This window comes from Poecilia reticulata, chromosome 22, assembly GCF_904066995.2.
Source record: "Poecilia reticulata chromosome 22, P_reticulata-male-v2, whole genome shotgun sequence".
Taxonomy (NCBI): domain Eukaryota; kingdom Metazoa; phylum Chordata; class Actinopteri; order Cyprinodontiformes; family Poeciliidae; genus Poecilia; species Poecilia reticulata.
In genome coordinates, this window is record NC_088851.1 from 27593481 (window position 1) to 27617188 (window position 23708).

Sequence of the window (23708 nt, forward strand, 5' to 3'; positions counted from 1 at the left end):
TCAACCTGACAGGTTTTACCCAGAGGCTCCTGCAGGAAAGCCCATCTGGGCCCCATATGTGTAACATCACCTTCAGTTTTGAGTGTATTTCCCTATTTAATTTATGTTTACATGTTTCTCATCAGATTTGGACAGTGGAGCAGTGATTTGGACTGCTGGGTTCAAATCCAGCCTGGAGTCTAGTGGAAGCTTAGCGTTAGCACGGCTTCCTCCCACAGTCCACAAACACGACTGTTGGGTTGATTAGTTGCTGTAAACGTCCTGTAGGAATGAACGGCTGCCTGGTTGGCCGTTAGGGCTGTGTAATAATATCGATTTTGCGATATATATCGATATTTTATTTCCTAGAAAAAAAAATCGATATTCATCCGCAAGTATCATAACATCCAACTGTCACCTGGCTCACTCACTGCTTGCTTCGCCGGGAGAGTGATTAGGTCATCAGGCTTAGTGATTCCTTCAGATGTTCAGTTAAAAAGGTATCAAACTACTCAGAGCAGGTACTTGGTGACTTTATTTACTTTACAAATGCATGTAAGCTACGGTTTGTACTGTTTCAATTAAAAAAAAACATGTTTTCTCACCACTTCTTTTCATTCATTTTATCCAGCTGTCTTCTTTAAGTCTGTGTCCAACCAGAGCCAGGTATCGTGTAGTTGGTGCTTTTGATCAGTTTTCAGTTAAATTAATTCAGTCCAACTCTATAAGTCACAAAATGTCACCAAAATCACTCTGTCACTCTAAAATCTTTCAGAAAATCGCAAGTGTAGTGAATTGTATCGTTTGCTGAATATCGCAATATATATCGTATCGTGTGCAGAATATCGCGTATCGATCGCATCGTGAGATTATTGTATCACTACAGCCCTATTGGCCGTCCTGTGACGGACTCCAGTCCAACGCAGGCCGACAACACGATGCATTCAGGTGAAGTCTAGAAAGTTTCTGGTCAGGTAAAATATTTCTGATTTTTCAACCGTCATCTTTGAGCAGCTCAGGGACTGTTTGTGTAGACGAGGACGTACTTGGCATACTTAGAGTTAATCTGTCAAACGTGCTGTGATCTCATGAAACTGTTTCCACTGTTGTTACAGATTAACGTTGAGAATATTGCTGTAGAGCAGTTGCAATAAAAAGGCTGCAGGCATCTCCAGATGTGTATTGTTTTAATGATGTGCTGGTTGGACTGGAACAGTGGCAGCTCTTATATGAACAGTTAGTGACTCTGGTGGAGCATCTGAGATGATGAAATGCAAGGCGCTCAACAGAAACACGCCCAGCACTCAACTTCTGGTGAAGGCCAGAAATAAACATGCTCAACATTTTCCAAATCTGCAAAACAATGACTTCAAGGCACTAAAGTCTATCAGAGAACATCTGGATCAGAACCGAGACGGACAGAACCCAGACGGAGGAAACCAGATGCAAAAAATCAGCATAAATACCAGAGGCCAACAGTCCAGCACAGTGGTGGAGGAATGATGGTGTGGGCTCGTTTGAACCCCAGCAGCTTGCCGTCGCCTCGGCCCGTCCGCATCACCTTCAGCGTTTCTGCCTCTGAAGCTGCAGGTGTGGACATTAAGGGCAGGAAAGAATCCGTCCAACTGGACAAACATGTCAAAACCTGGAACATAAAACCTTCCTGAAATACAACAACCTGCTCAACTCTGCCTCCTACTGGCCCTTTGTGGTCCTGCGCCTCCAACATCATAATCTCACATAATGTTCTGCTCTCGGTATCTGAAACTGTTTTATAATCTGGGAAAGGCCAGATCAGCTTGCTGGGATGTAGTGTGTAAACTCTGAAAACTGAAACTTTGCTTTTCACCAGCAGGTTCTGATCTGATGCTGTTTTTAATGAAACAAGTATTTTCATCCTTCAAAAGCTCAGAACGATGCGACCTTAGACCAACCAGATGACAGGAGATATGAACACATCATTCATTGAGCAAAACAAAGCAACAGGAAACTATTTTGTTGGTCAAAAACATCACATTTTACAGTCAGATGAAAAAGCTCAGCTGGAAAACATGAAGAACTGTCAGCTGAAGACGGACCGTCAGTGGTGGTTAAATGATAATATCATTGGTTTCTGTAACGTGAAGCGACGCCTGCCTCACAGAGTCTCATAAAAACACAGAGTGAGAAGAAGAGGTGCTTCTTTCAAGCATGCTGCAGCTTTAAGGCGAAGTGCAGTTAGAGGGCAGGATGTGTGGCTGGGGGTTTATCGTGAGCCAGGGACCAAAGGGACTTGTGCAACATCTCCATCCTCATGGAAGACTTGTGACGCATCTTGGCCTGTGACCTCGTGTTAGTCATCGATGTCCTCGTAGACGCCGTCATCGAAGGGTCGCGCCCCAGACGGCTGGATCCTGTGACGCGAATACTTGAGCTGAAGAAGGTCACCGACCTCGCTGATGGCACTCAGCGCCTGTGGAGACATTTATGACCAAACGTTTCAGCTTTTAGCTCAAAACAGCGAAGCAACAAATATAGAAACATGCGGCTATGACGGCAGTCAGGAAATGGAACCGTCTTAAACACCTCAGCATCAGCTGCTGTTCTTCAGTCTGAGACTGATATTTAAATTTTCTTTGGTTCAACACAAGTATTGAAATAGTCTTGATAGTATTGATTGACCGTCATTTCCTCAGGGCGCCGTCACAGAGGAACCAACAGGAAGCTACGGTCAGTTTCCCTCTCTGGATCTGAGCAGGAAAACGTCATGTATCCTAGTCTGACTGAACTTCACCAGAAAGCATCTCTCGTTCACACGACCCGCATCCTGTGGCTCGGCAGTCAGGCCAAAATTCACACTACTGCATAACCAGTGGAGGATGCTTTCTTGTTGCAGAAGCCAGCACTGTCCTTCCACTTAACTCTCTGAGTAGCAAACCTCTGAAGCAATGACTGGAGGAATGGATCGAACTCCGCAGCCTGCTGCTGCTGCGGCGCCTGCTGCTGCTGCTGCGGCGCCTGCTGCTGCTGCGGCGCCTGCTGCTGCTGCGGCGCCGGCTGCTGCTGCTGCGGCGGCTGCTGCTGCTGCGGCGGCGGCTTCTCACCTGGTCCAGCAGCTCTCTGGAATGAGCGGCCGAGATGCAGAAGCGCGCCCGCGACTCGATGATGGGCGTGGCCGGGAAGCCCACCACCACCACGCCGATGTTTCTGCTCAGCATCTCGCGGCCGAACGCTCTGACGGGACACACAGGAGGGAAACGTCAGCGCCCGGCGGCCTGAGGTCAAAGGTCAGCATCTGCAGCCTCACCCTATCTTGGCGGGCATGTAGAGCATCATGGGAACGACGGGCGAGTCGTCGTTCCCGTAGATGATGAAGCCCATTCCCCGAAGTCTTTGTCGGAAGTAGGCGGTGTTCTCAGCCAGCTGCCGGATCCGGTCAGAACCTGGACCAGAACAGACAAGAGCAGCTTACAGTCTGCAGAAAGAAAACACACCCAGGTCATTTCCTTAACAGAGACGTCTGGTAGAAAGTAAGTACACCCTGTGACTCCCTTCACCTTGCTGGTCCAGTTGGTTCTGTTCATGCAGGTTCCCGGTCAAAGGTCAGAGCACATCGGACCAATGTCACTTCAATCACTTCTTTGCCCTGACCTTTGACCCCATGGGAAAATGCTGATCTTAGTTTTGGGTTATTTTATTTTCATATTCTATGTTATGTCTTTATTTGTAATTTGTAAAAAAAATTAAGCTAAAACTCCTAATAATTTCTTCTTACCAGTGAAAAAGTGGCAGATTGTCACGGTGAAAGCCGGGCTCGTCATTCAGAAGCCTGATTTCAATGCATGTCATTCACATACATCTGCAAAAAGTGGCCAAGTGTCACTAAACTTGTTGCTTTTTCTTCAAAAGTCACCAGATCCGTCGCTCGTCGATGTTTTGAAACAAAAACGTTGCTAGAATAGTTGCTAAATAAAGCGACACAGTGGAAATATTAGAAACAATGTCTTTCTGACCACAGCCTTGCACTCATCCACACACCTGGCCCCGCCCCTCAGGCCCCCTGGTCACGCCCCTCAGGTTCCCCTGACCCCGCCCCTCAGGGCCCCCTGGCTCCGCCCACTTTGCTGGGATTATTATTCATCTAGAAGTCGGGCTGCGCTTTCACAGTTAGTGTCCGTCATTCTGTTCAGTGCTGCTGGTAGAGGAAACTGCTTCATGAAATCAGCTGTTCCTGGACTGGACCTGGAACATTGAAACACTCCAGCTGGTCCACATCCAGGACAAGAATAACGAGCAGCAGTAAAAATTATGGGATGAGAAGGAAAACCCGTCTCAGGACAGAACCAGCAGGCGACCCAATAGAGAGAAAAAGATGTGAAGTAAAGCTGATTCTTCATTTTACTGCGCTGCACTGACCCCTGGTGGCTACTAGTGAGACTGCAGGAGGTGATTGTGGAAGAAAAACATTCTTAATTACTTTATTTATTTAACTTATGAGCTCTGACAGCTCCAAAAATTATTAGTGTGATAAAATAATTGTAATACTCTGTTAATTTACAGAGTATTACTTAATGTCACATGCTGTTTTTATTTTAATTATGTAAAGCACTTTGAAATACCTTGCTGCTGAAATGTGCTATACAGATAACATTTGATTTTGAATTATTACAGTTATTATTATTCACGTTAGAAAACTAACATTCATTGGCCTGAAAGGAAGGAAATGATATAAATGACATTGTTAACGGGATAGAAGCATAAATAAAGCGTACCTATCGTCGTTCCGTCTTCTCCCATAATGCACTTCATAGAAGTGATGATTTGCTCCACCACAGGAGGAGACATGGAGGTGGCGTACACGGCGCTGTGGGAGTGGCAGCGCAGGTAGTCAATGAGCTCCTGCAGCACAAACCAAGCAGCTTTAACCGAACCCAGTCCTGCTCAGTCGGGCCAGCACGGCTCCGGTCTCCTGCAGAACCTCACCCTCTTCCCTGCGATGTAACCCCCTGCGGCTCCGAAGCTCTTGGAGAAGGTTCCCATCATGACGTCCACGTCCCGCGGGTCGAGGCCGAAGTGATCCACCACGCCTCTCCCTCGGTGGCCCAGGGCGCCGATGCTGTGGGCCTCGTCCAGGTACAGGTAGGCCCGGTAGCGCCTCTTCAGGGCGATCACCTCCGGCAGCCGTACTATGCTGCCCTCCATGCTGCAGGAGCAAACAGGCGGAGACGTCAACCGGCTTCTGAAGGTTTAGAATCGTCCGATCTGATGCAGACAAACAGTCCTGACTTAAACACAGACATAAATGTGATACATGTTTACTAGATAACTGCAGCAGGGCAGCAAAGTTAAATACACCAACAGCTTCACCAGCTCAAACACATGAAAACAACTTTAGTCTGACCAGTCAGTGCAGTTAGGAGTAAAATGAATAATGAAGTGAAACTGATAGAAATGGGTTGAATATAAATATAATATATGTAGTTTATTATCTGGCTCTGATTCCTCAGGTTATGATGCTATGAAGCTGGTGGGAGTAAGACCTGCAGCAGACTGGGAGGAGATCTGGGTTTTTCCCCAACTGCACCTCGGTTACAGGAGCAGAACTTTAAATTCATCTACCAAACTTATTATACACCTGTTTGCCTTCGGAGGATGTTTCCCGATGCTTCACATCTTTGAAGAACAACAAAATACAATGGAGCACATTTATGACCAAATGTCATAAATGTGCTGCCTTCAACAGGAGGGAGTGTTAGGGGCCCAAGAGCAGGGGAACGTTAGGGGTCCAAGAGGAGGGCAGTGTTTATGGGCCCAAGAGGAGGGCAGTGTTAGTGGCCCAACAGGAGGGCAGTGTTAGGGGCCCAACAGGAGGGCAGTGTTTATGGGTCCAAGAGGAGGGCAGTGTTTATGGGCCCAAGAGGAGGGCAGTGATATGGGCCCAAGAGGAGGGCAGTGTTAGTGGCCCAACAGGAGGGCAGTGTTAGGGGCCCAACAGGAGGGCAGTGTAAGGGGCCCAAGAGCAGGGGAACGTTAAGGGCCCAAGAGCAGGGAAACGTTAGGGGCCCAAGAGGAGGGCAGTGTAAGGGGCCCAAGAGGAGGGGAACGTTAGGAGCCCAAGAGGAGGGCAGTGTAAGGGGCCCAAGAGCAGGGGAACGTTAGGAGCCCAAGAGGAGGGCAGTGATAGGGGCCCAAGAGGAGGGGAGTGTTAGGGGTCCAAGAGGAGGGCAATGTTAGGAGTCCAAGAGGAGGGCAGTGTTAGGGATTCAAGAGGAGGGCAGTGTTAGGGTCCGGCCTCACCTGTAGATGCCTTCCACCATGATGAGAATCTTCTTCCAGGGCCGGTGAGTCCGGGGCTGGCCGTGAACTATAGCTTCTCTCAGCAGTTTCTCTAGGGTCTGCATGTCTGTCAGACAGAACCGCTCCAAATGAAACAGATCAGCATGAAGGATCCGGCAGACTCTAAAGCCACTGATGTACGACTGGGAGACTGCTGAGGATGGAGAACAAGGCCTGCATCGTCTCGGGGATTTATCACACACATTAAAAACAGACTCAGACCGTCTGATAGATGGTTCTGTTGGACTCTGTCCACCCACGGACTGAAGCCTCGGCATATCTGCACCTGCAGGAGTATCTGCCTTCCTGTGATCTGACCCACATTCACCAGAACCACAGCCTTCAGGACCAGGATGTCCTCCTGTTTTCGGCACCTAAAGTCTGTGCAGAATTTGGAAAAAAGGCCTTAAAATGAATCAGATGACTGGATCCGACTAATTAGGGTTCTGCCCCTTTAAATGCACCCATTCAGCTCCTCTGGTGAGGCTGAAAACATCTGATTGTAAATATTTTGTCTGGTTTTAAATCAGAGTTCATGTGTGTGGATGTCAGTTCTGCTAATGCTAAAGCGCCAACTTCAACCATGTTGATATCCATGTCGCCCCCCGCAGGCCCAAATCTATCATTACACACTATGAGGTTTGGACTTCAGGGAGTGATTGAGACTCAGATTATTTTCCTGACCTTCTGCTCAGTGAATGCACCACACATGGTAAATGAACTGAATTAATACGGAGCTTTTCTACTTATTCAGACCAATCGAAGCTCAGGCATCCAGTCAAAGTTACACACCAATACACAGATCAGCAGGCGACTCCGGGTGAAAACTGCCTTGCCCAAGGGTACAGAACCCTCCAGCTGCTTCACTGTGGAAGAAGACTGACTGAGATCATTTCAGCTGCTAGACAGGGAGAGAGAGCAAGGCTTTCAGCAGGTAACAGGAAGATGCTAAAGGCGGTTTAAATGTGAGCTGTGATTTGCGACTCACTGTTGTGTTTGAAGACCCTGATGGTGGAACCAGACAGTCTGGCTCCCAGGACCAGAGAGGCGTGGTTCAGCTCGTCACTCAGAATCAGGCAGCCCTGCAGAGTTAAAGCCGAGGTCAAGAAGAAGGAGGACGTTCAGGATCCACCGTTCCTGGGTCTCTCTTGTAAACGTGAAAGAATAAGGGAAGAAATGTGGAAGATGAACAGCAGAGTGGCCTCACCTTGCCGGTAAGAGCCGGGATGTTCATGGAGTTGGTGGCGAAGCCCATCCCGAACGCCATGGCCGACTCCACCCCCAGAAACCTGGCCAACAGGTCCTCCATCTCCTCATGGATGTCCAGGTTCCCTGAATCACAAACATTTAAAAATCCTCTGAGTGATCGGCTGACCGCTGCAGAGGAGACGCGCCATTTAAAAATACTAAAAAACGACAAAATAATCATCAAGTTAACTGGAATCTGGCTGGTATGGAAACTGTAATGACAGAAGAAGAGAAACAAAGAGAAGCAGAAAGGCAGGAAACGTGTCACTGAAAGGTCAAAGGTCGTCCAGGTCTTAGTTTAGAAACGTCTGCCACAGCTTGGAGCAGCTTTCTCAGAAGATGTAAAATCTTTGGTCAGACCTGGAGGGTTTTCCCTGCAGCATCGTTAAAAGGGTTTGTACCGATCTCCTGCCGGGTGCTCGCCACTCCAACGCCGTACGCCATGCTGACCTCGGCTGCAGCGTCAGCACAGCGGCCCGTATTCTCAGCGAAGCCCAGGTAATTATACGAGCCCAAGTTAATGACGGCCTTCACGGTCCGGCCCGTGTATCTGGGAGGAGAACAGAGACACAGAGGGGAGGCGGTGAAGGCAAATGGGCACCTGCATAGCTGGAATCACACCTCCGAACAGGAGAGACCAGGACTGAGGAGGTCAGAGGTCAGAGGGCGAAGGGAAGGAAGGAGTGGAGCTGTGGGATGTTGTCAGGCTTCAAGTTTCTCCTCCAGATTTAAAAATGGTCAAAATGTCCAAGCAGTTAAATGTCAGACTCATCAGACCAGCAGAAAGCTCACTGCTTCACACCGGACGCATTTACACACCAATCTGACTCCTTATGTAGCTGTTGGACAGGTGGCTTCTTCCTTCTTCCTTCAGTTGTTTAACTGGATCAAATGCCAACGAGGCGTCGGCTCGTTGCTCCTGTGAACTCTGACCTGACGACAGACCAGCATCAGCAGCCATTAGCTTCCTGCAGCTATGCTAACCAGCCAATGGGCAGGTTTTGGGTCAGACGGGGCGGATCGCTCGCCGAGCCAAACTGGGTCATCTCAGAGTTATTTACTGAGCCCTCCTTCGCTTTCAGCTGGTTTGACTGAAAAGTTACAGCCAAAATTAGCTGCAATAATTTGGGTTATTTAACCTGGAAGGTTATTTTTTTTAACTGTTATTAATTTATAAATATCACAACTTCAAACTACTTAATTGCTAAATATTTATTTTACAAACTAAATGTTTAGTTTGTAATATGAGGTAAATATTTAGTTTGTAAAATAAATATCCAGTTTGTCGCTCACCCAGGACCTTCTGGCTTTAAGGCGGCGGTGCGTCCAGAATTGTCCAGGTCATCGGTCAGAAACATGCTCACTGCAGAACTAAACCACTCACTCAAAGGTCCAGTTGTAGTCGTGGGACACCCGGTCCACCAGGTCCATCTTGGCTCCTGGAACGCTGCAGACGGGCCTGTTCCAGTTGTCCCTTATCCTCATGTAGAGGTTCCTGGTGTAAAAGTTCTCAAAGTCCTGGTAGAGCGGCACAAAGTCCTGAAGAAGGGAAGGAGACGGAGCAGGAGTTGGAGGACGAGAAGGAATTTTATCCCAAAGCTTCCAGGTCCAGATAAGACCTGGAAGCTGCCAGGTCTTATCTGGACCCACTGCCTGTAGGAGGTCAACACCAGAAACTGGAGTTTTATCCACTTGGTTCCTAGACAAAATTATGGGGTGACGTCATATCCTTTAAGTAACGTTGTGTCAACAGCAGCTTCCTGTCCCCACATACCTTCATACTGAGAAACAATGGCGTCACTGTGAGACGTTACGCAACAAGCTGAGACATCGTCTATATGAGCTTTCCTGCTGCTACACACGTCAACAGAGGAACTCGTCTGGCGCTGCTGGACGGAGAAATCTTGACTATCAGGTTGAATCAAAATAACTTTAACCCTGACTGCGCAAATCGCCATCCGGACCCGAGAACCGAGGCGGACAAGAGGGTTTGCTCCTCCTCACCTTCTGCTCCTCCTTCTCTCTGGCGATATGGCACCTCTCGATCTTCCAGTGACGCAGAAAGTCCCGCAGGTAGCCGAAGACGGTGAGGATGCCGTAGCCCATGTAGGTGAGGACGGCCACCAGCATGGGCGTCTCCTCAAAAGACTCGAGGAAGGGCCGGTTGTATAAGCCGCCATGATGCGGCGCTGCATGGACCTGCAGAAACAACGACAACATCATCCTCAGCAACTTCTGCAAACATTAGATTAGACTCTATAGTTGATATTCATGTCTCATATTCATTAGATTAATTAGAGCAGATCCATCATCTCCATCCTCCAGAGTGAAGCCGTGAATAACGGCCATCATAACCGTTTCCTTATTACTAGATCTCTGTTTCATGGCAAACAAGAGAGCCCATTAATAGAGGCTCACTAATTATTCTGCTTTCGGGGCAACAAGGTTTAGTCACTGTGACCTAAAAGGTTATTCAGAACCAGAGTCGGACCACTGCCAAGTTACAGAACCAGCTGACTCAAAGCAACGACCAGATCTTCTGTGTATCTGAAGCCCAAACATGGCAGCTGAATGAGGCTACAAACCTCTGCTAAACCAGGAGACTTCACCGGTAAACAGTCGCCTACTGAAGCTAGAAACCAGGAGGGATGTTGGACCTGCTCTGTTGGAAAGTCGCCAGTAATGCCTGTGGAGGTGAGAACACGGCTGTCAAGTGTATTAACATGACAAAAGGTGTAAATCCATTCGCGGCTCTGATTAAACTCATAAGATGCATCAGATATTTCACACAATCGCAGGTTAAGCCAGAAGCTCCTGGTGTGTCTGTTACTCAGAAACCAGAGAAATGTATTGTTTTGTAGATTCACCAAAGGACTCAGTGAATCGTTGACCTGCAGCTCTACTGGACACCTGTCAGGTGAAATCTCTGCACAAAAATGTTTTGTCTCATGATGTTGACAACATTTCTACAATTATCTTCTGAAATTGGTGCAAAAAAAAATAAATTAAAGCCTGACTGTTAGGCCACAAAAATGACATTTTTTTTATTTCTGGTTAAATCTGTGAGAACTGAGCTCTGGTTCAGTTTGCACTGGATGCACAGGTGAGGTTTGGCTGCCAGAGGAGGGAGGAGCTGCTGAGGCCGTGAAACGCTCCTCCTGTCGTCTTATTAAAATAAAAACCTGTCTATGCCAACCAAGTGTTGTGTCTGCCGCCTTCTGGATTCCTCTGCAGCATGCGACTATGCCTCTCTGGGTCGAACATCTGAGGGAGCTGGATGCCCGTCAAGTGCATAAACACAAACCGGCCGAGGTCCGGTCAGCAGCAAACCCTCTGTGTTCCTGCAGAACATCACCTCCATTTCTAGGATCTTAAACTTTGGACACAATTTATTTTTTAGGCTGAAATTTTCTTTGATATGTTTATAATCTTCTAGACCGGAACGTGTCACGGCTAAATTTGCAGTACCGTAATTCCGCCACACGTAGCGCTATCTGAAAAATTCCAACGGTTTCTGAAAGGGGAGACGTTTCTCTTTCCAGCCAATATCGGGTTAATACGGTAATTTCACAGCTGCAGAGAGTGAAATTAATCCGGAGGGCACTCGTTTAATAGACGGTAAATTGTGAAAATAACTTGCTGGATATTGAAAGTTCCAGTTGTTACGGATACATGGGTAAGTATATCGTCTCACAGGACATTTAAAGAACTACTTACAATTAAAATAAGGAAGAAATATTTAGGCAGACATTTGAAACTTAGGTGTTAAAGGGTTTTAAACTTCTAGAAAAATAACATACAATTTTTGTCTTTTAGTTATATTGGTTTTTGTTTAAATTGTGTTATTAAAACGATAAACGATTTAAAAGATTTTAAAGTTGACAAAAAAGCACAAAAAAATTAAAATGTTTTTCTTTTAAAACAATGTTGATTTAAAACATTTTGTGTGGAATTTAAAGTGGTTTCAGAAAATGTTTACCTGAACTTTGTCTCATTTAAATGTTCTACATTTATGTTGTAGCTGACAGATATAAGTAAAAAAAAAAAATCAAGTAAGATGATTTTAATATTTTTAATTGAGTACTTCAAAATATGTACAATTTTCCCAAAGTTTGGAAACCTTGGACTTAAACAGATTTTTTAAAATGTTTTTTGGACTGAAAGGAGGAATCCAAACCAGTCGGTTGGTTTTTGAGGACTTCCAAACATCCCCAGAGTTTTGTTAGGTGGAAATTTTATTCAAATGTAATTAAAATGAAACGGCATACACAGACTCATCCTGCGATGGAACATGAGCCAGAAATAAGGAGCATTTCAGTTGATCTCAAACGACTCAGTAGCAGCAGAAATGCTGTTTTTGGTAACACTTTATTTGACGGGGTGCATAAGACTGACATGACACCGTCATGAACATAAAGAAGTCTTTATGAATGCTTATGATTGTTGTCAGGAAGTGTCAACAATTCAGTAAAGTTGCATTGAAAGTCCATTAAAAGTGCCAACTTTGCATGATTTTGTAAATAATGACAATTTAATGCAAAGTTGGCATTTTTAATGGACTTTCAATGCAACTTGTAAAGCAACTTTGCATTAAAAGTGTCATTAATTACCAATGAGGCGACCCAGGTGAAAAAAAAGTATACTTCAGTATACTAAATTTTAACATACTTTTATTGATGTACTTAAAGTGTACTATTTTAGAACAACTAATTTTGTGCTTAGTATACTTTAGTAGCATTTAAATAGTATTAAATTATAACCAATAGTATACTATACATACTTTTGTGGAACAACTTCAAGTGTACTTAAAGTATACTTTTTAAATATATTTCAGAGCTTTATTATTATATTTTGAGTGAAATCATTCTGTCTCAGAATTATATAAAAATATATATTTAATATACTTCAAATATATTTTAAATATACTATTAATATATTTAAATTACACTTAATTTTTATTTGTGATTTCCTGCTATTGATAATAAACTACATTTTTAATTAGTCTTTATTCCTACGTACCTATTTTGTACATGACATGCATAATAACTACACTACATTGTTTTAGGCTAAAATTACATGGAAAGATTAATTACACAAGATGTTCAAAGTAATTCAAAGATTTTGTTTTATTACCAACATTTTAAAATTGTCCAATTTTACTCACAACTTTATGAACTTTACATAAATGATCAGTTTACACATCAAAAGTGAACACATGAACATGAAGTGTGACAATAAAACATAAAGTGAGGATCAACCAGAACATTCCGGTTCACTGCACCTTACAGGAACCTACAAAAAAGAACAATAGAGCAACTAAACAGAAAGTATTTGTATTTAAAGAGAACAGAAAAATGGCAAATAAAAAAATAATACTTACAATTTTAAGACGTTGTGGACTCGCCATGTATGTGACATCATCAGAACTGATGATGATTGGGACCAGATGCCTGGGGTGGAAAAACATTTCTGGGTTTCTTCTTTGCCTGTTTATGTTAGAAGTAGAAAAAAATAGTCATTAATGTAATAGAATCAGCTGATGTTGGCATCAACTATGAAGCTGTTTTAAATGTGGACTTAAGGAGACAAACTACCTTAAAATCTTTCCATCCATGATCTGAACACACTGATCCTTGCAGGGTGGTGAGGGGGGCTGGTGGTGCCCATCTCCAGCAGCCATCAGATGAGAGGCAGGGTTCACCATGGACAGGTCACCAGTCCATCACTGGGCCCTGAAAGACAACAACAAATAAAAAAAAGAAAGATAAATGTTAGATTAACGAGAAGAGAAAATTTCTGTCCAGTTACCTTTAAATCAAATTATGTTTATTAAGCACTTGGTGTTGGTAACACAACAGTTTCTGTTGAAAATGTAGCTTTAGCTCCTCATTGAAAAAACAAACTTACATCATGAAGACGATGTGAAGGTTCATCCTCAGAGCTGGTTGGTGATCTGGTGGAGTCAGAGCTTCTTCTGAGACAGAAAGTCTTTAGGTTTCTAACACCTGATTTCTCTGGTTTCCTCTTTCATCTTCATTTGCTTAGACTGCAAACATATGAAGATAAAATCATTGATGAACGAGTTAGAACAACAACCTCACAATATCAAAGTCTCTGTCTGATGGAGCTTAATTAAAACCAGGTTAGTTTATGAATTAAAGTCGCAACAAACATGCAGTTAAAACATAAAGCTGAATTATTGCTATAGTAATAATCATACAAGTCACAATAAAATTGATAAAATAATTATTTATGAAACCAACGTAAGTTATATATCTTTACTGCACTGATTATAATTAAACGAAGATAATTAATAAGTAAACTTACCACCAGCTAGCAACACTTAGCAGCCTTCGTCCCTCCGGGCTCCTTTTGTGACACACATTACATTTCCATCCGTTGTCGTCCCGTTGTGTTGTCGTCTAACTTGGACTAGGACGTCACCAGCTTGAATTTACCAAAATTAGTAACTACTGTCAAGGCCCTCTCTGCTTTTAAGGCAATATTATGTGAGTAAAAATGGCGAAAGATTATTAAGGCACTTCAAAATTCATACATATTCATTCATATTTTGTTCACTTAAAGTATACTTTTATTTAATATATTAAAAGTCAGTGATTCTTGAGAATAGGGACAAAACTGCTCCTATGGATAAAGCACAAAATTTGAATAAAATATACACAAAATATTATTTTTTCAAATATCTGACTAAACTAACCTGGGTCATGTGATCACAACAATGTATATTTTCCAGGTATTTGCTGAATATTATTTTATTTTAAACATTGTAGTTGGTGGGTGATGTCCGTAAAAGCCCTTGTCAAGGAGCAGAACTCAATACATTATAATAGTTTAAAACAATTTAAAAAATACTAAAATTCTATATTAAGATAAGATATTCCTTTATTAATCCCGCAGTGGGGAAATTTACATTGTTACAGCAGTATAAGGGACAGAGCAGAACTAATATAAAAATCTATATATGACAATTAAGTATAAGCAGTCATATAAATAATTATAAAAGTATCAATAAATTGAATTAAAAATAATTTTTATATATTTTCCAACTCCACTGAAATGTGTCCCTAGTTTTTGTCAACACCGTCAGACATGAAAAGAATGTAAAAAAAATCAGGCATTATTGGGGGCACCAGAACTTCTGAGGACCCCATGACCACTTCCTGTCTCTTCCTTTGCTAAGAGGGCTAGTTAGCTCCGGTTAGCTCCGGTTAGCTTATGTTATTCTTTAGTTTTTTCTTCTTTTTATTCCTAAGTTGTTTGTCACAACCATGATGTGTCAACATCATAACTGACAATTTACAAAACTTTTATGAAATTTTGTGAAATAAAAGCTTAATTTTGGTAAAATGTAAAGATTTCATGGACCTGATGAGCTACAATATGGCCTCCTTCAGAATAACATCATATAAATTGAGGTAGTTTGGCTTTTTGTCAACTCCGTCAGTTTTTCTGACTCTTTCAGTGAAATTGTTGTCAAATCTCACTTAAATGCACAATTAATTCATTATAATGTATTTTACATAAATTGCATTACTTCACATGTATCTAGTTTTTCATTTTACTCACCAGTTTGTCACCTTCAGTTCTGGGTCAACTCCATCAGATGGACTTTTGTTGTTTTTTTGTTTTAAATAATATTTTTTTTGTTTCTTGAGAAACAAGAAACAAAATAATGTCTGTAAAATGAGTAAAAATATCACTAATAGGGTCATTAAAAATTATTTTATATTTATTTTTGTCAGATGGTGATGACAATGTTCTGGGTCAGGTTGATTAAAAATGTGATTTTTAAAAAAATGTTGCAACTGGGAGCCTGCACCTTAGCATCTTTACATTTCCAAAACATTATTTGTCATATTTGCATACATAAGGTTGAGAAATAATTTATTAAAAATTGGGAATATTAAAACCCATTTTGTCCTTATTCTCAAGAATCACTGAAGTGTATTTTGGTACAAGTGTATTTTTAGTATACACTTATAGGTAGTACACTTAATAATTAGTATACTTAAAGTGTACTTTCACAAATTTAAGTATGTTTGACGTACACTAAAGTATACTTTTTTTCACCTGGGGATGAGAGCGTCCATTGCTTCCATTGCAAACGACGCAATGGAGCACAAAGAAATAAAAAGGCTGGAATCGGAAAATTGGTTAGCCGGAAGTGCATGACCTCGGTCAGCAGTTCTGAAGCAAATACTGTGACATCGTAGTTCAAGAAATAGTTCTGCACTCCAAGACACTCCGAGAACACAACAAATAAGTTCATCTCACACGATACGTCCCCTTTAAACCAGCTGAACAGATCACCAGTCGCTCTGTGCAACAGAAACCAGTGACTGAGTTATTACTTGAAATTAATTATGCTTAATTTTTATCTATTGCTTTGGACTCCAGAATTGAAACAGAGATGGACTAGGGGCATAAAAGACAGCCTTGAATTGAATTTTATTAATTTACGTCTAAATATTATATTCATTTACAGGTTTTCTTTGCTGATCCCAGTGTGAACATGTGTGAAAGCCCAGATTCGGATTCGACACCGACAGTATGCACTAAACAGAACCAGATCTCATTACCCAGTCCAGATTCATGGCAGTCGCTGGGAGGGCGGCAGCCAGCAGATCGACCCGGTCCAGAAAGTAAGCCGAATTAAACAGCAGCGCTTGGGGATAAAAACTCACTCACGTCTGCCTTTAATTTGGGATGCGGCCTGAAGAACGACTTCAAAATGTATAATCAGGAATAATTCAAATGGAGTTTTGCGTCCGAACTTTAAACCAGAAAACAGGGAAAGGCTCCGGGAGCTGCTGCGTCCCACATGGACACAAACCCGCACAAGTTGGATCTCCAGACCGCATCAGCAGCAGCTGTCAGCGCTTCTTCCGCCGTCCCATCCCGGGCCTCACCTCTTCCTCGTCCCGGTCCCGGTGACGGCTCTGCTGCTGGAGGCTCTTCAGGAAGCCGTTCCGCTCCGGTTTCAGCCCGTTCCTCGCATGCAGACACACCTCCCCGTTGCTGGCAGGTTTGGACGCGGGGCTCTCGGTCATCGCTGGGAAAACGGCCGTGGAGCCTCGGCGGTAGCTGGCATGTATGCCCGGCGGTCCGGCTGCGGTGCAAAGCGGTGGCAGTATCCGAAGCTGGGCACGTTAAGGAACACACACACACACACACACACACACACACACACACACACACACACACACACACACACACACACACACACACACACACACTCCAAGCTCTCTCACATAACAGCCCACTCACACACATAAACACACACTGATGAACCTACAGATACAACCGCCTGATACCGGAAATCAACGTCCCGTTAACCAACACAACAGCGTCTGATGAAAGAGGCGTGGCCAAACATCTACGGGGGGCGTGGTCTAATCTGATTCAGAAAAAACCAAAACAGTCCTGCATCACTAAGTATATGGAAGCCCTGAACTGCCAGAAACAGGAAATTAGTTCAAGAGCAGTTTCTCGTTAAAACAACAAAGTTTCTCATTATAACGAGATATATAAAACTTTTTATAGCAAGATTTTTATTTTATTAAAACCAAAGTATGTTTTTATGATTGCAACAGTCAAACGGTCCCACAGGATGTTACAGTGCCACAAGAAAAAACTATTGTGTGCAAGTTGTGATAAAAGGACTTAGCCTAGCAGTGAAGCTATCAAGCCTAAAATAGCCTCTGAATGCTAACATGTAGCATTCAGAGGCTACATGTTAGCATGTATAACAGCAGGTTGTGTGTGGTGGGGGCAAATAGAGAAGTGCACCCCCACAAGATGCCACCCTGGGTGGTTGCCCATGTGGCCCATATCAGAAACCACCACTCATCATCTCTGTATCTCCAAAGACTCGACAACAGGGAGCAGAGCTGCTGGACAGGGAGCTGGTTTCAGTCATTAAAAACCACTGTTTGACTCAATAAAATACAATAAAATGGTCTCAATGTGCTTTACAATGCAGCGTAAAGTTTGGAACAACGTTTCCATCGTAGCTGACTAGAGAGAAATCCAAAAGCTGGATGAGTTTAAATATCTGAGTGTCCCACATTAAAGTGTCTAAAACCATCAAGGCCAACCCAAACTGTCTTTGTCTCATCAGATCATGTTTATGTGGGAAAACTGGCCAGTTGTAGCTGCATGCTGTGATTCTGTCTGTTTGGAGCCAAGCAGCTCCATCTGATTTAAAGCTGCTCTACAAACAAGCACTGAAAGTTTTACACCAATGAAGCGGCACCAACACAAAATACTTTAGAAATACTATCTTTTTGCTATTTTTTAAAAATTTACTTGTAAATATATCAGCGGTTTCATCCCAGAGTCAGTGAGCAAATGATTTTAAAATCCAGAAGCACAGGAGTTGTAACTAGAGATAATGGAGACTGCAAAGTACAAAACATTGTTTGGTGAAGGTGGCTTCTCATTCAGAGGGCCTCAAACCTGGAACAGTTCACTGTCTGGAACAGTTCCTGATGGTGAACTGTTCAGACGGTGAACTGTTCAGACGGTGAACATCACCCGTGTTTCTTGTTCCCAGTCGGATCCTTGTCTAATGCCACGTCTTTGTTGTGTATTGTGTGCCATCCCAGAGCTACCATTGTGTCTTAGTTCCTATTGTCATCGTTCACTATGCTGCCTGGATTTCTGTCTTCTGTTTTGTGATCTTCATTAAAACTATCATCATTTTACTACAACCTGGATCCAACTGCATCCATCCTCACCATCAAACCTCCATTTCATGACAGTTTGTAACTGTGACATCATAAATGCATAACATTATAAATTTATGACTTTGAAAAATTAATACCCATGTATTTTCCTCAATAATGGGCTAAATAAACCAAAAATGTTGCTGCTAGTATTCTTTGTAATTTTGCAAACGTTACCCTGTAGAAACCAGAGTTAACCTCAAGATCGATTCCATCGTGCTGGTGATATCTATGGCCTGCAGCTGGCCTGCGAATCTCAGCAAGAGTCACATCCAACTTACAGCTCTGGTTCCACAGCATATTGGTCTCAGTGTTCACTAGTCGTCCCAGTCCAGCAAGCTGGACAAGGGCCCAAACAGCTGCAGATGTCTTCAGAATTTGTCAATATGTCAGATATCCGCCAGCTTCAGACAGCAGGTTGCATGATAATCCTGCTATCATGAATCCAAATTGGTGGTTTCTCAGTTTATTCTGATGAGAACAAGGAGAATACAGCCATGTTACTGGCTGCCTGCTCAAAGTCCGACACAAAACAAAAGTATATTGCAAAACTAAAGTTAATTCCTATTATCTTACTAATGTGAGTTCACTTACATATTCATATAATGGGATGAATTTATATATCTCGATGGTGATAACAAAAATTTACTCAATAAATCTATAAATGAACTGGATGTATTCAGATGAAAAAATAAACAACTAAAATATATTTTGTAAAATTAGAAACAGATAAAGCTAAAACTCCCTCTAGATGAGATCTGTGTAAAACAGTGCAGCAGACAAAGGTTTTAAGCGTTATCTTAAATACAAAATATAAATAATTTTGTACAGTTATGGCTGAATCACTGTGTTGTGTGCCTTTTTAAGAATCTGTATTTTCCAGTTAACAATGAATCGATTTGTCAACAAGGTGATTATTATTTCAATGAGCGATAATTCAAATGAATTGTTTCGCATAAATATCCACATTTTTATCATTTTAGCCATTTATTTTTGTAATGAGTTGCATACAACGCTGCAGAAAGTTTAACAAATGTGTAGTGTTCTGTTATTGAACAATAAAACTGTTTTCATTTGGCCTAATCCTTCAAAGGTACAGCTTCAAAATGTGAGAAAGAGTCAAAAGGAATTAAACCCAAACAGGCTGTTTATCAGATGATTAAAAGTCTAAAACCCTAAAAGCGAAAACCTTCGCATAAATCCAGCATTATGCTGTCATGACCTCCTGAAGACAAAAAGTTCCTGACACCAGGTGTCAGAGGATATAGTTCCTGACACCAGGTGTCAGCCGCTGTCCCTCCTGACACCAGGTGTCAGCTGCTGTCACACCTGACACCAGATGTCAGAGGCTATAGTTCCTGACACCAGATGTCAGAGGCTCTAGTTCCTGACACCAAATGTCAGAGGCTATAGTTCCTGACACCAGGTGTCAGCGGCTGTCCCTCCTGACACCAGGTGTCAGAGGCTATAGTTCCTGACACCAGGTGTCAGAGGCTATAGTTCCTGACACCAGGTGTCAGAGGCTATAGTTCCTGACACCAGATGTCAGAGGCTATAGTTCCTGACACCAAATGTCAGAGGCTATAGTTCCTGACACCAAATGTCAGAGGCTATAGTTCCTGACACCAGATGTCAGAGGCTCTAGTTCCTGACACCAAATGTCAGAGGCTATAGTTCCTGACACCAGGTGTCAGAGGCTATAGTTCCTGACACCAAATGTCAGAGGCTATAGTTCCTGACACCAGGTGTCAGCCGCTGTCCCTCCTGACACCAGGTGTCAGCTGCTGTCACACCTGACACCAGATGTCAGAGGCTATAGTTCCTGACACCAGATGTCAGAGGCTCTAGTTCCTGACACCAAATGTCAGAGGCTATAGTTCCTGACACCAGGTGTCAGAGACTATAGTTCCTGACACCAGGTGTCAGACGCTACGGTTAATGACACCAGGTGTCAGCCGCTGTCCCTCCTGACACCAGGTGTCAGCGGCTTTCCCTCCTGACACCAGGTGTCAGAGGCAATAGTTCCTGACACCAGGTGTCAGAGGCTATAGTTCCTGACACCAGGTGTCAGCAGCTGTCCCTCCTGACACCATGTGTCAGAGGCTATAGTTCCTGACACCAGGTGTCAGCAGCTGTCCCTCCTGACACCATGTGTCAGAGGCTATAGTTCCTGACACCAGGTGTCAGCAGCTGTCCCTCCTGACACCAGGTGTCAGAGGCTGTCCCTCCTGACACCAGGTGTCAGAGGCTATAGTTCCTGACACCAGGTGTCAGAGGCTATAGTTCCTGACACCAGGTGTCAGCGGCTGTCCCTCCTGACACCAGGTGTCAGAGGCTATAGTTCCTGACACCAGGTGTCAGCAGCTGTCCCTCCTGACACCATGTGTCAGAGGCTATAGTTCCTGACACCAGGTGTCAGCCGCTGTCCCTCCTGACACCAGGTGTCAGCGGCTGTCCCTCCTGACACCAGGTGTCAGAGGCTATAGTTCCTGACACCAGGTGTCAGAGGCTATAGTTCCTGACACCAGGTGTCAGCGGCTGTCCCTCCTGACACCAGGTGTCAGAGGCTATAGTTCCTGACACCAGGTGTCAGAGGCTATAGTTCCTGACACCAGGTGTCAGAGGCTATAGTTCCTGACACCAGGTGTCAGAGGCTATAGTTCCTGACACCAGGTGTCAGCGGCTGTCCCTCCTGACACCATGTGTCAGAGGCTATAGTTCCTGACACCAGGTGTCAGCCGCTGTCCCTCCTGACACCAGGTGTCAGAGGAAATAGTTCCTGACACCAGATGTCAGAGGCTCTAGTTCCTGACACCAAATGTAAGAGGTTATAGTTCCTGACACCAGGTGTCAGACGCTATAGTTCCTGACACCAGGTGTCAGCCACTGTCCCTCCTGACACCAGGTGTCAGCTGCTGTCACACCTGACACCAAATGTCAGAGGCTCTAGTTCCTGACACCAAATGTCAGAGGCTATAGTTCCTGACACCAGGTGTCAGCGGCTGTCCCTCCTGACACCAGGTGTCAGAGGCTCTAGTTCCTGACACCAAATGTCAGAGGCTATAGTTCCTGACACCAAATGTCAGAGGCTATAGTTCCTGACACCAGGTGTCAGCGGCTGTCCCTCCTGACACCAGGTGTCAGAGGCTATAGTTCCTGACAGCAGGTGTCAGAGGCTGTCCCTCCTGACACCAGGTGTCAGAGGCTATAGTTCCTGACACCAGATGTCAGAGGCTCTAGTTCCTGACACCAAATGTCAGAGGTTATAGTTCCTGACACCAGGTGTCAGAGACTATAGTTCCTGACACCAGGTGTCAGACGCTATAGCTCCTGACACCAGTTGTCAGCGGCTGTCCCTCCTGACACCAGGTGTCAGAGGATATAGCTCCTGACACCAGCTGACAGCGGCTGTCCCTCCTGACACCAGGTGTCAGAGGCTATAGTTCCTGACACCAGGTGTCAGAGACTATAGTTCCTGACACCAGGTGTCAGACGCTATAGCTCCTGACACCAGTTGTCAGCGGCTGTCCCTCCTGACACCAGGTGTCAGAGGCTATAGTTCCTGACACCAGGTGTCAGAGGCTATAGTTCCTGACAGCAGGTGTCAGAGGCTATAGTTCCTGACACCAGGTGTCAGAGGCTATAGTTCCTGACACCAGGTGTCAGAGGCTATAGTTCCTGACACCAGGTGTCAGCCGCTGTCCCTCCTGACACCAGGTGTCAGAGGCTATAGTTCCTGACACCAGGTGTCAGCCGCTGTCCCTCCTGACACCAGGTGTCAGAGGCTATAGTTCCTGACACCAGGTGTCAGAGGCTATAGTTCCTGACACCAGGTGTCAGCCGCTGTCCCTCCTGACACCAGGTGTCAGAGGATATAGTTCCTGACACCAGGTGTCAGAGGATATAGTTCCTGACACCAGGTGTCAGAGGCTATAGTTCCTGACACCAGGTGTCAGCCGCTGTCCCTCCTGACACCAGGTGTCAGAGGATATAGTTCCTGACACCAGGTGTCAGACGATATAGTTCCTGACACCAGGTGTCAGACGCTATAGTTCCTGACACCAGGTGTCAGCCGCTGTCCCTCCTGACACCAGGTGTCAGCTGCTGTCACACCTGACACCAGGTGTCAGAGGCTATAGTTCCTGACACCAGGTGTCAGAGGCTATAGTTCCTGACACCAGGTGTCAGAGGCTATAGTTCCTGACACCAGGTGTCAGAGGCTATAGTTCCTGACACCAGGTGTCAGCGGTTGTCCCTCCTGACACCATGTGTCAGAGGCTATAGTTCCTGACACCAGGTGTCAGCCGCTGTCCCTCCTGACACCAGGTGTCAGAGGCTATAGTTCCTGACACCAGGTGTCAGAGGCTATAGTTCCTGACACCAGGTGTCAGCCGCTGTCCCTCCTGACACCAGGTGTCAGCTGCTGTCACACCTGACACCAGATGTCAGAGGCTATAGTTCCTGACACCAGATGTCAGAGGCTATAGTTCCTGACACCAGGTGTTAGAGGCTATAGTTCCTGACACCAGGTGTCAGCGGCTGTCCCTCCTGACACCAGGTGTCAGAGGCTATAGTTCCTGACACCAGGTGTCAGAGGCTATAGTTCCTGACACCAGGTGTCAGAGGCTATAGTTCCTGACACCAGGTGTCAGAGGCTATAGTTCCTGACACCAGATGTCAGAGGCTCTAGTTCCTGACACCAAATGTCAGAGGCTATAGTTCCTGACACCAGGTGTCAGACGCTATAGTTCCTGACACCAGGTGTCAGCCACTGTCCCTCCTGACACCAGGTGTCAGCTGCTGTCACACCTGACACCAGATGTCAGAGGCTCTAGTTCCTGACACCAAATGTCAGAGGCTATAGTTCCTGACACCAGGTGTCAGCCGCTGTCCCTCCTGACACCAGGTGTCAGAGGCTATAGTTCCTGACAGCAGGTGTCAGAGGCTGTCCCTCCTGACACCAGGTGTCAGAGGCTATAGTTCCTGACACCAGATGTCAGAGGCTCTAGTTCCTGACACCAAATGTCAGAGGTTATAGTTCCTGACACCAGGTGTCAGAGACTATAGTTCCTGACACCAGGTGTCAGAGACTATAGTTCCTGACACCAGGTGTCAGACGCTATAGTTCCTGACACCAGGTGTCAGCGGCTGTCCCTCCTGACACCAGGTGTCAGAGGCTATAGTTCCTGACACCAGGTGTCAGCGGCTGTCCCTCCTGACACCAGGTGTCAGAGGCTATAGTTCCTGACACCAGGTGTCAGAGACTATAGTTCCTGACACCAGGTGTCAGACGCTATAGCTCCTGACACCAGTTGTCAGCGGCTGTCCCTCCTGACCCAGGTGTCAGAGGCTATAGTTCCTGACACCAGGTCAGGCTGTACGAAGCAGTGCTATAGTTCCTGACACCAGGTGTCAGAG

General features: G+C 44.8%; 1 protein-coding gene across 7 annotated transcripts; it reads right to left on the reverse strand.

Annotated features, from left to right (window-relative positions):
- Positions 1–1149: 1149 nt before the first annotated feature.
- LOC103460525 (serine palmitoyltransferase 2-like) lies at positions 1150–16913 on the reverse strand. Of its 7 annotated transcripts, XM_081602896.1 has the most exons (15): positions 13870–13974; positions 13450–13588; positions 13137–13274; positions 12923–13028; positions 9547–9741; positions 8927–9081; positions 7944–8092; positions 7502–7626; positions 7283–7376; positions 6256–6361; positions 4942–5161; positions 4731–4857; positions 3266–3401; positions 3063–3192; positions 1150–2431 (listed from the first exon to the last, which is right to left on the reverse strand). In XM_081602896.1, the coding sequence occupies exons 3-15, from the start codon at positions 13244–13246 to the stop codon at positions 2312–2314; spliced, it is 1773 nt and encodes a 590-aa protein (XP_081459022.1). In that variant the 5' UTR covers positions 13247–13274; positions 13450–13588; positions 13870–13974; the 3' UTR covers positions 1150–2311. The 7 variants fall into 7 exon arrangements, 6 of the variants coding, with proteins under 6 accessions (XP_081459022.1, XP_081459023.1, XP_081459024.1 ...); XM_081602897.1 differs by lacking the exon at positions 13870–13974 and having other exon boundaries at positions 12923–12992; positions 13450–13674; XM_081602898.1 differs by lacking the exons at positions 13450–13588; positions 13870–13974 and having other exon boundaries at positions 12923–13022; positions 13134–13268.
- Between the last annotated feature and the right edge of the window lie 6795 nt (positions 16914–23708).

Coding starts and splice junctions, on each gene's coding strand:
- LOC103460525 (XM_081602896.1), bottom strand. CDS start 13,246: ATGGTGAACCCTGCCTCTCATCTGATGGCTGCTGGAGATGGGCACCAC. Junction 7,627..7,943: donor GAGCACCCGGCAGGAGATCG/GTACAAACCCTT, acceptor TTTGTGATTCAG/GGAACCTGGACATCCATGAG. Junction 6,362..7,282: donor CAGGGTCTTCAAACACAACA/GTGAGTCGCAAA, acceptor TCTGTCTGACAG/ACATGCAGACCCTAGAGAAA.